The 15343-nt window shown below is 35.6% G+C and overlaps 1 protein-coding gene across 1 annotated transcript in view; it reads right to left on the bottom strand.

Annotated features, from left to right (window-relative positions):
- LOC124409279 (transmembrane protein KIAA1109 homolog) overlaps nucleotides 1–15343 on the bottom strand; it is a 29994-nt gene continuing 14651 nt past the window's right edge. The window contains exons 20-51 of the mRNA XM_046886808.1: nucleotides 14656–14794; nucleotides 13720–13962; nucleotides 13027–13286; nucleotides 12873–12902; nucleotides 12440–12743; nucleotides 11916–12314; nucleotides 11308–11820; nucleotides 10797–11212; nucleotides 10274–10712; nucleotides 9936–10183; nucleotides 8870–9567; nucleotides 8628–8788; nucleotides 8356–8564; nucleotides 7814–8043; nucleotides 7507–7725; nucleotides 7342–7413; nucleotides 7104–7259; nucleotides 6725–6904; nucleotides 6367–6568; nucleotides 5890–6272; nucleotides 5402–5811; nucleotides 4917–5246; nucleotides 4516–4827; nucleotides 4007–4199; nucleotides 3645–3874; nucleotides 3296–3577; nucleotides 3015–3206; nucleotides 2723–2929; nucleotides 2180–2203; nucleotides 1463–1593; nucleotides 1170–1372; nucleotides 1–1040 (exon numbers count right to left, since the gene is read on the bottom strand). Coding sequence (XP_046742764.1) covers nucleotides 824–1040; nucleotides 1170–1372; nucleotides 1463–1593; nucleotides 2180–2203; nucleotides 2723–2929; nucleotides 3015–3206; nucleotides 3296–3577; nucleotides 3645–3874; nucleotides 4007–4199; nucleotides 4516–4827; nucleotides 4917–5246; nucleotides 5402–5811; nucleotides 5890–6272; nucleotides 6367–6568; nucleotides 6725–6904; nucleotides 7104–7259; nucleotides 7342–7413; nucleotides 7507–7725; nucleotides 7814–8043; nucleotides 8356–8564; nucleotides 8628–8788; nucleotides 8870–9567; nucleotides 9936–10183; nucleotides 10274–10712; nucleotides 10797–11212; nucleotides 11308–11820; nucleotides 11916–12314; nucleotides 12440–12743; nucleotides 12873–12902; nucleotides 13027–13286; nucleotides 13720–13962; nucleotides 14656–14794 — 8232 coding nt within the window. The 3' untranslated portion in view covers nucleotides 1–823. The remainder of the gene's footprint in view (nucleotides 1041–1169; nucleotides 1373–1462; nucleotides 1594–2179; nucleotides 2204–2722; nucleotides 2930–3014; nucleotides 3207–3295; nucleotides 3578–3644; nucleotides 3875–4006; nucleotides 4200–4515; nucleotides 4828–4916; nucleotides 5247–5401; nucleotides 5812–5889; nucleotides 6273–6366; nucleotides 6569–6724; nucleotides 6905–7103; nucleotides 7260–7341; nucleotides 7414–7506; nucleotides 7726–7813; nucleotides 8044–8355; nucleotides 8565–8627; nucleotides 8789–8869; nucleotides 9568–9935; nucleotides 10184–10273; nucleotides 10713–10796; nucleotides 11213–11307; nucleotides 11821–11915; nucleotides 12315–12439; nucleotides 12744–12872; nucleotides 12903–13026; nucleotides 13287–13719; nucleotides 13963–14655; nucleotides 14795–15343) is intronic.

Here is a 15343-nt window from a genome sequence, read left to right on the forward strand (position 1 = left end):
CCGAAAATACATGAAATTTATAAATATCAAATCATGAGCTCGTTTATCCGTAAAGCATTCTGAAACACCTCACATTATTCAACTCTTTTTTCAGGTAAACATTAAAATTATTAATGGTGCCGATAACTGTGACGTCACAAACGTACTCCTACGTTGCGTTTAATTAGAGTAACTGATCGTCTAGGTCGGAATCTCAAAGTACAATCGAAGCGTAAGTGTAAGAAAACTTGTATTACAATCTTCCAAGAGATATACATAATCTGACCTATTTGGATGTCAGAAGGATTACATAAACCATCAGACATATATATCACATAAAAAAAATAGATTATTGATCGGTGTACAGTTGTACATAGTATAATAATAAATGATACACTTAATAATTGTTTTGGAAAACATCAATTATCATGGTCTTAATATTCAAATCTTTACGTATTATATACAAAAGCATATGTATAGCAGGTATGGAACACTAATTCAATTCCATAACTTTGAGTAAAACTACAAATGAGAAAACGTTACATAACTATCTCTTATACAAACACTCACATTCCCGACTTACGTTACGATTCACTAAGTCGTTTCTGTATTCTACTTCTGGCTTATCGTAAATTCAGTATACATACGTTTCAATCAATTTTTTTCGTTGAACCCATGTCAGTAGAAATGTGAAAGTATTCTACATTATTTCAATTTAATGCTTTCACAACTAGAAGTGTGGAAACTGAATTTCAAATTATACAGACTTCTTGTTATCGTACTGAACAAGAGTAATAAAAATAATTAAAAAAAAATAAAAAATCAATATTGGATTTTTTGGATTTTATTTTTCTTTTTTGCGATCCTTTTCATCAGGTGTGTCTTCGCGGACAGCCAAAACCATTCGTATCATCAATACAGCGAGTACTTTATCTAAGGGATCCATAAATCCGCGCTGAATCCACTTTGGAATTGTTGTTCGTGCATGAGCGAATCCCAGTTTTTGTAATATGTAATCAATACCGTAAGGCTCTATGCTTTTCCCAGCCCATGATAAAAGTCTAGAACGTACAGTGAAGTTGAATATAAAGCATGAGGTACAAAATTTTTTCAAGCTAAAGCTCTTTGTTGCAAGAAAATATCAGCTGTGTATGAATTGAATCAAGAGAATTGAACTTGACGATACTCACCTAACAGTAGGCTCTAAGTGCCATGTTTTGCACCTGTACGATCTCCAATCCTTAATGAACATTTCTGCAGGGTCAAATTGCTTTCGTTTTCGTTCATCCTCAGTAGTTACAGACGATGTTGTTGACGCATTAGATGTATTTAAATTAGCGTTCCGTCTCTCTTGCGGGTCTGGACTGTAGGCTCTGGCACCTTGCATTGCATGCTGGAGAAAACAATAAAAGTAACTCATCGAAATGTAGCTTAATCTTTTTATACACATGCATATTCCAATTGATAGAAATAAAATACTTACCACTCTCTCTTTTTCTTTCACATAGGAGGTAATAAGGTCATGTAGGAAAAAGAAGGCCTCAGCATCCACAGTGACGAATATATGGTCCTCAAATTCAGTAATAAAACTACATTCCACCAGCGGCTTCTCACCTATAAATAGACCATTCTAAGTAACAATGTTCACCCTGTGCAGTATTAACCTTCGATTTAACATACTAGTGACGCAAGACTCAAAAGCGTTATTAGTATAAGCGAGCTACACGCAAAGTCCATTGTTATCACGCAAAATTGATCAAATTGACTATTTCAAGATTATACAACTATTGAATATTATTACGGTCCTCTGTATAGCTATTATAACATGAATCTCTAGAGAATGTCAGCTTTAGTTTATAGGGTCACCACGATATTAAATATGTATTTCAGCATTACATAATTGGTACCTGTATTTGTTACATACTGCTAAAATAGAGCATTTGGACTTCTAGAAAAAGTTACAATACATACTGAGCGGTGAAAAATAGATCAATCATTCATAGTAACTGGTATATTCATGCTGATGGATAATTGATAAATGAACCGTAAAATAATTGCTTCATGCACAGCATCAGTTTCAAGCTATAGTTCTCGATTTACATTCATTCCAACTGCTTTGATGACATATACATTATGAGTGGAATCGGCACCCTACTATTCTAATACTATGAATTTACTCTGATTGACACAAAGTACTTACTATACAAAATATGCTTAGGTAGTCCTAAAATATAGAGAAAAAAGAATTATATAAAAATAACAATAATCCGACCAAAAATATTCGATTGTGTTACATACTTGTATGTATGTACTCTAAACGGAAATATATACAATCAGTAATCCGATTTCCAGAAACACAATACTGAGATTTGATGGAAAAAAAATTATCCTAATTACAACAAAAAGAAAGATAATGTATGTTCTTATGCACGGTGCAAAATTAATTTTGCAACTAAAACAATGATTGTTCAAGTAAGTTATTTCTCTTTCGAGTTAATTATATTATTTAGAATAATAATATGAAACAATACAAGTTTAGATGCTGAAAATTACAGGACGCAGAAAGAGAAAGAGTGTGTCACTTATGGTGATAGAAAATAGGTCGATTGAAATGAAATGATTCATTCTCATAAATGAGCCGTAAAATAATAAGAATTATGGAACAGTAATCATAAACAACTTTCATTTACCACGTAAAATAATAAGAATTATGGAACAGTAATCATAAATAACTTTCATTTACCAATCACATCTGGAGTTCTAGCACTTTGCAAATGCTCAGTTTTGAGGTGAAGTTGTAAGGACGGTAAGGCAAATATAACTTCCCTAGTATGAGAATGTTCTTGCATCTTTCCAGACGTTGTCGAAGTACTTCTACCCCTTGGCCCATTATTACTTTCGGACGTACTATCAGTTCTTTCTCTTTCAACACATGGAAATCTGTCGACTCCTGAGAGTATAAAATTAAGAGACCCATTGGTTAAAGTAAATCTCTATGAAATAGATAATAATGATAAAATAATGCTAATATTTACCATCTATTTCACTATTGGCAAAGGCATAGTGGAACCACTCTTGAAGGGATTTAAATTGCGGAGGAAATAAGACACTGCGACTTAGTCTGCATACCGTTGCCATAGAATGATGTCTGGCATGTTGTTCTTGCTGTTGTTGGCCAAGACTTATAGTCAGCGTTTGTACAACATGTACGTCGCAGGTTTCGGGTGCTGAATTCATAATGAATGTAAACCATGATTAATCTTGACTGCATGCTAGCAAACTACGTCACCTATTTAATAATGAATCGTATACTTACACTCTACATTTGGTATCTCTTGTGCTTCAGTGGCGAAGCTAATACAGGGTTCTTTCAGTGAAAACAATGCCCAACTTTTACTCTTGAAATTTATACCATGGAAGCAGGCTAAGCTAATGTTACAACCGTGTAGTTCCATTGTTCCTCCTAGAACTGTACCATTAAATGGTAGAGAAAACCTTAAGGTCCCAAGTTGAAGACCGGCAACCTGAGATAACACACGTTGCCAGTGTCTATGATGTCGCGCATCCGATACTGCAGCTTGATTCATTGTCCACGGCCCTAGATAATATTGAAATAACCTCTATTTGTGTAGAAATTATATAAATGATGTGAAAGATGCTCTTACCGTCAAGAGTGGTTCTCTTTTTCTGTTGCTTTCGTTTGAAGCTGGTATTATTCATTCTTTGATGCCTCGGTTGGAGTGAGCTAAAAACTCTTTTACTACTCCTAAATTGTTGGCTGAAAAACTCGTCCAATTTGTAGAACATTTTTAATAAATCTGCAGTTGTTGATTTACTTATCATAATTTGAAGCTGATCCCAACCCAGATCACCATGCATGAAAATTATGGCTGGCCTAAAAATAAAACGCAACATTTGAGACTTAGGAAACTTGATGACTATCGAACTTGTCCCACGTTCAAAAAGTTCATATATAACTCAATGATTCTCATACAAGTGCAGGATTTTTTTACGAAAGAACACTGACCGCCTCGTTGGCATAAAAGCATCTCCACTGTTTGTTCGATTAATCTTCCACTCATCTCTGAGCGTTACATCTAGTGACGATACTCTTGACATTAATACACTGGTCCCCATGTAGTCTAAGCGTAATTCAAGAGCAAATAATTTTAGTCCAACTGTATGATCAGGTTCTGTGCCAGGTTCTTCGCAAATGTGAACTGGAAATATTTGTTTCAGAATTCACTTTTCATCAATGGTGTACACACAAATTAATATCGAATAATTTCAAGACAGCACATTTTCTATTCAATGTATTACGTTATAGTGTCAAGAAATGTTAAGAATCTACCAAAAACCGTGTGATCTGTGCCTTATGAAAATTACTGTAACTCGTGAGTTTGTCGGCTGATATTTAAAAAAAACAGAGTTTAGAATTATTTCAATTTGACATAAAATATTAGTGATGTGCTGGAAGTAAACTGCATGGAAAAATAACTAGAAAGTTTAATTGATTGTGTCCGATCTTCTACTTACTATAAGTGTCAATTTTGCTAAGTTCAATGGTACCACCAACAATTCCACCTTTTGCATCTAAGCTTGATCCTCCTAATCCCACACCAATATACAGATTTTTATGCCCAATGCTACCAATAGAGAGTCTTCCATCACTTCGGAAATCTTTGGTCATCCACATCACGTTACCCATGACATTTCCCATATTCATATGAACATTTAATCGAGTAAAATTAACTGCAAAAAGAACCAGAGTCTCCCAGGCCGATTCTCGTGATTTAACTTCTGATGGTGTTTGTTTATCTGAATTGAAACTCCAGCCTCTGCCAATATCTGAAAATAAAAATAATAATAGACTGATGTTGAAGACAAATACTAAAGTTCATATCGATATTGTACTTGACACCTGTGATCTAACTTACCTTTTAATCTAGATTGCTTAGGCATGTCAGCCTCTAAGCTCAGTCTTAATTTATCTCTATTCAAAGTAGGGCTTCTTTCAGGTGCTGAACGTGACAAAGTATCTCCGGCAGGCCTGTCATAGTGCCGTAATAAAGAGCTACCCATTACAGCTTCTTCTTGATTTAGTGGAGGACTGTCATCGCCTTCAGAATGTGCAGAGGCTGTACTCAGGTCACCAAGAAAGAGGCGCCTTACGATGCTGCGACGATACCATGCTTTAGGGAAGGCAAGAATCTCTGTCAATCGACGCATGTCATATTTAAAAGAAGCTGATCCAATGTCAACAATTGCTGCAAAATAAATGACAAAAAATTTATAATGGATTTCTGATTAAAGAAATCAATTAATATTCTAAAAAGTAGTGAAATCAGTGATTTCGAGATTTATAACCACTTTTCCAACTCATATAATAAATACGTTGTTTTTAGTAAGATTGAAAACATACTTGAAAACCTTATGACTGCCCTACTGGTGTCCGTGCTTTTTTTAGTCTGTTCATTTGGAAAATTTAATTTTCGACTCCTGGATAAATGGAATTTCACAAACTCAACATTGATACTCAAAGAATCCTTTCGTTCACTGTCTGATAATGGCGACCACTGAGCTTCTTTTAGTGCAGATTTTTTCCCGCCACCATAAGGATGAAATATATAAACAGAAAAATCTGCAAGACAGCCAGTTACTGACAAACCGCCAATTGCTGAGCCGCTCTCTTTGCCAATTGTATGAGTGGACGGAGATTTGTACTCTTTAAATTCAGTCAACTCTTCTTCCGCACGTTTGGATGAAAACACAATATCAAGAGAAGGTAATTGAAGCATACATTCTACACGAGATACTGGTAAGCATGAAAATCTGAAAAAAAAAGAATTTGCTCAACATGTTGTATTCATATTTCTGACGAATACGTGAAGTGAAAGATATGCATCCTACCTAAAAGTGGAAGGCTGCATATGAAAGTAAACGATAACATCAACCGGAAAACTTGCATAAACATAGTTTCCACTCGCAGCTGTTGCAGCCCACGAAGAACTTTCAGTATTTTCCGCAGTAAATACAGTGCTTGTTTGTCCACCTGTATGAAAACTTGTTTTGCTTGGTATCGGTTCCAAAGTTTGCTCCAGAAATTCAAGTATATGTGGGCTTATGATAGTTTCTTCTGGAATACTTTGCAGAGTCATCCATGCAAAAAGGCTTGCTTTTTTAGTACCGGATTTTCGAAGAGTGGTTGCCGATAACGGATTCAACAAGTTGTTATCCGTTGACAATCGAGGGGATATTGATTCCTCAAGAAGTGTTTTCGATTCATAATGAACCTGGAATAATAAGTGGTAAGAATATTAAAAAAAAAATTTTTTAACCAAGTGATCAATTTTTTTTATTGCCATAATCATGCTTACGACACCCTACCTTTACGTCCAATCCCGGTATATGGAATATGGTTAGGTCAACTAATGAAACATTTGTGTGTTGTAGATATCTGAGTCTTGATGCACTGGATGCAGATGATTTTTCTTTACTATTAAGATGCCGTCTACTACTGCTGGGACTGCTTGGCTGAAATTCAAAGGTTCCGCCAGAACAGGATCTCTCTTTTTTCATTCTGCTTAGCCTGTAATAATCAAAGATTTGTTACCTTGTGCTTTGAATGTAGCACTTTGATATGACGGTACAGAGTACTGTACACATACTGATGCAATTCAAATTACTGCGCACAACAACGATGGCATATTGAAAATTTTGGCATAGCCATTTCTTCAGTACTCACAACTTTAATTCATCTTCCCTGGCAGAGTCTTTGGTATGAAGTACACACTTTCCACTGTTGATAAGTACTTTTACATCGAGTTCAAAATCGATGTTCGGTTCTTGAGGTTTCTGGGATATAATATGTGGTGAGGAAGTTGACGACATTTGTTCTCTCACATATGAATCAAGGAGCGGTGCACTGCAAATTGACTAATATTAAACACAATTTCATACTAATATGTCTATTCAGTTATGTATGTAACAAAGGTGATATCACAAAGAGTCAGATTTATTAAAATATCGACATCAAAAATAAGGAAAATTAATTTCAAGGATTGCATAGATAGTCAGGAATTTTAGTTTCCTCTTTGAGATTAGTTGAACTATATAGCGTATACCTTCCTTCCATGCTATCGTAGCTAGAAGCACAGCTTGTATCCCTGTGTTTCTTTCGTAATTCCACTTGCTCTCCTTCAATATCAATTGAATCTGGCCATTCTAAATTTCCTTCCGGTAAACTCAACTCAGAACCGGCACTCGGTAATGACGACTGTCTATCAAAAGATGATACAATTCTGTTCATTAAACTGTGGTTTTGCTCTTCAGGTGCTGAAATAAAGTGAACAAAGGACGTACCTGCACATTGTGTGGGTATCACTGAAGGTAACTCTTGGACCACTAAGACCTCTAACCCTTAGCGATGCCGATCTATGAATGAAACAATGATTGTAATTTTTCACCATATATTACAACAAAATCAATGCCAATGACTAATTAATACTCAGTGCATTAATGTTTTACCGGCTTGGACCACTTCTTGGACTACTTTCAAAACTTGCAGAGTTAGCAGAGTTTACATCAGCATTCAAATCTTCAGGGCTTTCAAGTTGATGCTCAGGTGTTGGTGATGGAACGATAAATGATCGAGAACGATAAGCATTACTTTTGCTACCAAGACCTAATTTTCCTTTTATTCCCGATGCCTTCACAGACTGTCTTCTCAATTTTTGTATCATATCTCTGTGAAAATGATAATAAGTTGAAGCTACCCCATATGAATACTTCGCATCATGTAATGCTTCTGTGTAATTATTGAGATTTAGCGTACCTTCGAAAATCTTTAAATACCATAACTTCTAGTTCCTTGAGCCTTTTCATTTCTTGTTCAATGGTTCCGTGGGATGCACCTAGTGACCGGAGATCATTTATTATTTTTGCCTGTTCATTCATTTCTTTTTCTATCAATTTGGAGCGTTTTTTTGCGTCAAGAGAGGGATCATATACAAAAGCTGGTAGATTGTCGGTCCAATTCTTTGATTTCTTCATTAAAATACTTTCCTGTAAATGGGAATAAGTTGAAAAATGAATTCACCGTTACCTACCATCAAAACTTATGAAAAAAACATGAATAATTATAACAAAGCATAATGATGAAATGAGTTAGTTAGGTACAAATTGTGTTTAGAAATGATATGTGAAATGATATCAAAAGAGCAGAAAAAATAGAAAAGAAAAATTCATTGGACACATTCACATGGCATCAAGTACTCAACAATTGTGAATTGGTTACTCAGGGTACGTTCCACATACCTAGATTGTGGCTGTTAGTACATCACAAATCAAAAATAAGGAAACTAAACAAAACCATACTTTTTTTTTAACCTGGCTAGTACTGTTCTCTTGTTCATCAGCATCGTCACTATCATAATCAACAGTTATGTGATTATCGTCCTCTTCCGAGCCAGTCAACATCGTCAAAGTATGACCTAATGCAGATAATTGTTGCCCCACGCTGACATCAAGATGAATATCAACACCTTCCATTTGCCATTGAACATTCAGTAGCCACTTCGCATTGTCTATAAAAATAAATTCTATTTAGCAGAATGTTCAATTAAAAGTGAATCAGATATATTACTCACCAGACTTATCTTGTTTTTGTGCCACAGTTCTACTGCATACTTCGTACGTTCCTTCTGACACCACGCATAAGTTCATTATGCTGCTATCTGTCATATCAGGTTTCCAATCATCCAAAGAAGTCTCAAAATCTTCAGCAAATCTCAAACATAAGCCAACAAACCTGAACGCAAAGATTTTTATTATAATTCATTATATTATAGACAATGTCTGGTGTTTAACCTTCGTCAATGAAACATCCTACCTTCCTTTGCTGACAAGACTGCCACTACTGCATGCAGAAATACTTGTACTTTCGAGTGTTACGACAACAGCTCCACGTGACTCTCCATCATACAAGCCTCTACTCAAACCCCAATTGTTCGGTGGGAGTGAATTTAAGGGTACACAGATTCCCATATCGTCAACAGTTAGTTGTAAAAATAATGTTCCTAAATGAGGAGCACTGAGTTGACTTGTCAATTGTCCAAATGGCACCTTTTCAAAAACTTGCTGAGTGGCTGTTAACACCTCTTTATTCAAATTCGCACGTTTTTCGTTCCAATATTCGTATGCATTTTTATAATTTAACCATACAAGAATTGCTTTATCAACTGCCATTGGCTGAATATAGATCAATGGTCGTTTTAGCGTAATTAAGACTACTTCCTTGTCTTCTCCTTGGGCCATTTCTTCTTGAAATGCGTTTCGTAAGCCAACTCTGGTATTGAAAAATGCAAACTGTTGAAATTCTGGTTCCGCCTCTTCGAACATGACATTCTTTAGTAGTTGACCCAGACTCAGATTAATATCAACCTGTGCCTTGCCAAATAATTTCATGTAAGGATTTGGTTGGGTAGCTCCAGAGACGTTCTGTACTCTATTTGATAATTGAAATTCCACAGCCCCAGTTTCTAAACGAACTGCAGAATTAGTAGGTGTTGTAGCTGTAAGTTGAATGCGCTGCAAAAGATACAATCTCTAGTTCAACTGGGTGCAGACCAATTGTAATATGTTAAATTTTGGACAAAATTTCGGTAAGCTACGTATGAGATAATATTCTATAAACTGAAATGCATATTTTACAATGCTTCAAATCTTACACGGAGATGTAAGAAAAATGAATTATTTAGTTGCCTTAAGCTTGCCCAAATATTTGTCCATACAATATGCATTAAACTTGTTGATGAGGTATGCTTCAAAGTCGAGATTATCAATTCAGAAAGTATATCAGTTTGGTACAATCTTAAAGCATACCTACCAAGTAACATTCAACAAGTAACTTTCGAAATATAACGACTTTATCCTACATTTTTGTAAACGTGTGATACCTTTATACGAATTACCAACGAGAACAATATTCTCTTCAAACTAGTGCTCGTCGGTTCTTCATCTTCCAGCCATAGTGGCACAGGCTTTTCACCACCATAAACTTTTTGAACCACTTCATTAACTTCCTTCATAAAGACTTTTTGAACAAAGACTAAGTGATTCAACAAATCTGTAGTCAAGGAATGCTCGAATATACCAATATCTGCAGTTGCACTGAGATAGCTGCCTTGTCTTAACACAACACCATCTAAAAAAGAAGAAGATCCGCCTAGTCACGAGTAAAAAAGTGTTTCTTGTTCATTTTCATTTTGACATGAAAACTGAAATCAGGACGTACCAGCAATTTTACTATCGTTCAAATTGCTACTTCCATCTTGGATATATTCCGCTGATACATGAACTTTGGGTAATTCGATGCTTGCCTCAGAAGGAAGGTTAGCCTCAGTTACCTGTAGCTTCGTTGTAAAACTGAGGCTGTGGTGAGGTAAGTCTATTGTAAATTTAGCCTTGCTTCCTGTTATCCCAGAACTGTTAACTTGGTCCATTTTGTACTGGGCTTGTAAAGAAGGTAATAGAGCCGCAGTTATGCTCAAGCTTTGAAGAATTATATTAAATTGCATAACAATGGGCTCCAGTAAACTAGAAACTGGACGCGGTTTTTCTATATCAACCGGAGGTGCTGGTGGATAATGATGAGGACTACCGGACACACCATCTGTTTCTTCAGGTTGTTGACCTCGAGACATTCGGGACGAGGTTCTAGTAACTCTGAGTTCCTATTGGTCAAGAGAACTTATTAATATTGAGAAAAGAGTGAATATAATATAAATATGAAATAAATGTGTGTAATATATGCTTGCCTGTAGAGTGGATGAAAGTTGTTTACTACCTCTTGTCATCATACCATGAAGCGCTACAGGGTGTTGGGGTATATCGATATTGACAGCACCAACTGTCAGTAATCCACTATTTTTATCTTTTTGTCGTCTTGTAATACTTGAATACAATGCTTGTGACTTTCCAACAGTGACTTTCACCACAGTTTGTTGATTTGGAGCAACCCCCTCTAACAATACAATCATCGTTCTACCAATTTGGCCAGTTAAACTACATTCTGAGCTAGCTGGTCTAGACTTTTTCCGACGTGTTAAACTGGCATGTAGACTGGTTATTTCTGCTTCCAGTTTCAGACCGCTCAAAGTGGCCAACAATCTGGTCCTATGTATTCTAGCTACGCCAAATATTACCAGTCTTGTTCGTTCACCTGTGACGAGATCTGGAAATGTTTGGTAAAAATAAAATTAGAAAATTTAAGCATTATTACAGAATCCAAAACAGTATTATTCCTACCACTCAAAAGGTCAAACGTACTCAATTCTTTTGGTGGTGGAACAGGTGTAGAGCTAGGGTCTTGACTCAGTCCCTTTTCAACATCACCATCTTTTGTTTCATTTAAATTTTCCGTCTTTCTTCCACTTTTCGAATTATCCGTTGTATCAGCAGGTATAGAAAACCTATGTGTGATTGTTTTGGTTTCTGGCCGCGTTGCGTATAGATCCAATAGGTAATAAATGGTCTTCCAACATTTGGGTGTCAAGTTTGAAGTATCTTTACATTTATCTGACAAAACACTGAATTTATCCAAGCCAGATCCACTTGGACTGGCTCCAAAATTAGGGGTGATTACACCCTCACTCAAATTGATATAGCCTTTCACACTTTTGCCAGTGCTCCGCAGTTTTTGTGCAAAACTTTGAGGACGAGACCTCATACTTGCTGATGGAGAAATCACTTTGGGCTGACCAGTAGTATCCAGATTACTTCCAAGTAAATTTTCGTCAGTTTTTTTACCTTCAACTAATAATTGATCTTGTAATTCGAAAGCTGCGAGCAACGTAAAAAATTATCATCCATTAAACATATTATTGCATAAACTTTTATCCAGACTTGTATAAGTAATTATCAGTAAAAATACCAACTTGAAGTAGAACCATTCTTAGGTGCACTGTCAATCACCGTCGCATTACCATTCCTCTTTGCCTCGGGTTGTTGCTCTTTCAACTCCATTTGTGTTTCTTTAACATTTTGGTACATGTTACTGATTTGATGTAACAATCTTAACAGCGGCATGTTAACTTGCTGACTAATGTATCTAATGTTCAGACTGAAATTCACTACTTTGCTTGTGTGCTTTTTCAACTGTCCTCTTGAGATGTATAATACATTTTGTTTCTGAATCATATCGTCGACAGTCATATCAGCCATTTCCTTTATATCAATATCAACGCCAATTTTTTCGCATAAGAATGCAGGAGTCTCTGGTGGTATGTCAAGATAGAATTTTGTACCAGGTATTTTTTTGCCTGAATTTTTATTCCCTATAACAAGGGAATCATTACAAACTTTTACAGTTTCGCTCTCGTATTAAACATCGATTTTTAACATTTTTTGGTTTTAGAGATATTGTACATATATACAGTTTGTTGAAAAAAATTAAAATCACCTTTCTTTTTATCTGACATTTTTCCGAATTCGCTGACGACTATGTCAATGCGCATAGTGTCCATGCTGCCGACTAGTGACAAGTTGGATCCAAGTGACTCCAAAGAAGAAACATTATTTGCGTTACCAGAACCAATAGCTGAGAGCATTTGTTGGGGCATGACAGACAGAGATGATAGGAGTGGTTCAAAAATTAAATGCGCATCTAATAGGCGAAGTGAATCTTTCATTGGATAAAGATACGTTCCACTATGGGCATCTGAATCTTCTGTATCTTCTGTTGTCATTGTATTAATTTTCGAGTCCTAAAATTGTAAAGTGTAATAGAATGATTCAATGATGACTGTACAAAGTATTAACACATCAACTAACAATATGCAATTCAAAAGCATATTGAGATATAAAAGATATATCCTAATATGCTAACATAATACCTTTATAGTTTTCGACTCAGTGCGAAAGACCTGCAGAAATCAAGATTGTTATAAGAAATTTATCTTAGTATTAAATTGAAAACCTTCCAGTTCTTAGAGTGCTGTAAAATGACTGATGTATATTAATGGATAATATGCGATGTCAGATACGCACCCAATTTCCTTTAAGATTTCCTTTCTCGTTATCTTTTATAAAATCTTGTTGCTTAGCCATCCAGCTGTACAGGTCTTCTCCAGCGCTTACAGGTCTATTAGCATTATGACTGGAAGGTGAAGTAACTTGATCTAAGCTTCCTATACTGTGGTGACTTCCATGACCAATGCCACCCGAGTAAATACTCGGATTTGACCCGAGTTGATGAGAATGGGAAACTTGAATTTGCGGTGATTTTTCTTCACGTAATGCACCGTAACCTGGTAAAACAATCACTGCCGTTCAATAGAAGGAAAAGTTAAAAATGAACACTTATAAAATATATTTGCACATTTGTAAGCAAGCTATGTATATGCATCTCTGATAATTTCCATAAGCTAATACATAATCTTGAAATGATCTTAAATTTATAACGTACTAATGAAAAATGACACAATATGGAAAGTATAATACAGAATAAACAAAGTAACAAGGACTAATATTTCAAACACAAAATTAACTCATCAATTACTACTGTATGATACAAAGGGGTGTTCTGTTATTGTATTTACATCATAGTGTTACAGATCATGTAAGCAATAAAAGTAATCCCCTACAATTATCATTTCGTCAATAAAATTAATAGTCCACCTGAGGCATCAGAAGAAACGAAACGTTCCTGATATCATGCAAGGATCTACCGCGATGACTTACTAATATTGTTAGTCTCACGCGGCGGATGGAACAGCCCGCCACTTGCAAGTAATGGAAAAACAATACTTGCTCGTGTGCTCGCGGGTACTTGTGTAGGTTGCAATGATCTCCCTCTCCTAGGTGGAGCTAATGGCGGAGAGGGAGATGTGAGTGAATCCGGATCAGGAACTGGTGTTGGCAAAGGAGTGGTATCACGTCCCCGAGGAGAGCTTACAGGAACCGTCAAACCATCGCCACACATACCTGGTTATACCACAGCAAACCACACACTATTATTGAGAAAAATTATAGGCAAACTACCAGAGTCCATAATTCCATAGAACAGATTTTGGTCATACTTCTCACTAGTTTTCTATTCATTCAGGGCCACTAAATTTCTGATATTTTTATATTTTGTGAAATAAAAATAATATACTCTACGCATTTCATAGTTAATATTCTGGACACCACAAGATCAACGTATATGAATCAACAAACACATGTTCTAAAATCAATGGTATAAGACATCGCCCAAACATCCAGAAAGATCTTTTTATAATATCAAAACCTGTACAGATAATTATTGGAAATAGAGACGAAATCTGCTTTTCAGTTTTCAGTATTTGAAATATCTGCTTGATATTTATTCCACTATGTCTATCTTCAAGTGCATAAATTAAGAATATTTTATAAGCTAACGATAAAACTTAAAAAACACTACTGAATGGATCATATAAACATTCACACCCAAAGCAAATGATACATGGCATTCAGAAGCCAGTCTATAAGCATTAGAATTGAAGCAAAAACTGTTTTTGACTGTTATAAAAATAAATATTGTACACTTTTGGAAGTGTAATGCGAAAACGACAACATGAAATCTGATAAAAAGCTGATCAAGTGCGACGAATCAGTCCATGATATTATCGTCTAGTGTTCATTCAGAGATCGAAATACCTGGGCTTTTATCTTGGCCGCTCTTGATTTGTACATGTTTGTGTATGTGGTCGGCATGGATCAGCATTGCACACTCATCTGTCACTTCCTGATCGTCAACATCTCCTGCACTACCTTCCCCATCCGTCAGCAAATTTTCCTGCGTATCAGCAAGCCTATTTTTTTCTATGCTCTAAATTGCCTAAGTGATAATGTTTTCGTGATACCAATGATGCAGACCCTTTCATTTATGGTAGCTATGTTTCTACTGTGAAAGCTTCGTTATACCATTTTCTATCATACAGCTTTGGAAAAGGATAATGAACTCATAAGTTGATATCATCCTAACACTCTTGTGCATTGTTGTATACTGTGGTTGGGTTTTGATCATATTATTTTACCGTTTTCTTTTTCTTGTGGCAATGTTAGATTTTCTGAGAACTTAATACTTGGGTGAGGCAAAACTTAACGAAGCAGATGTTTATGGTTGTTCTAAAAGGCATTTGTTCAGCACATGAAACAATGACTGGTTATAATAAATTGTTAGTCAAATAATGCAGTAGAAATTTTGTATATACATATACAATTATTATACAATATGTATAATGTGTACAATATATTGAAAGTTCTTTTATATTCCACTAAAGTTTTGTTCTGCGTTAACAGGCATAGGCGAAGTGAAGGATTTCTTTAGTGTACTCGTTATTTT

The sequence above is a fragment of the Diprion similis genome, chromosome 8 (genome assembly GCF_021155765.1).
Source record: "Diprion similis isolate iyDipSimi1 chromosome 8, iyDipSimi1.1, whole genome shotgun sequence".
NCBI lineage: Eukaryota > Metazoa > Arthropoda > Insecta > Hymenoptera > Diprionidae > Diprion > Diprion similis.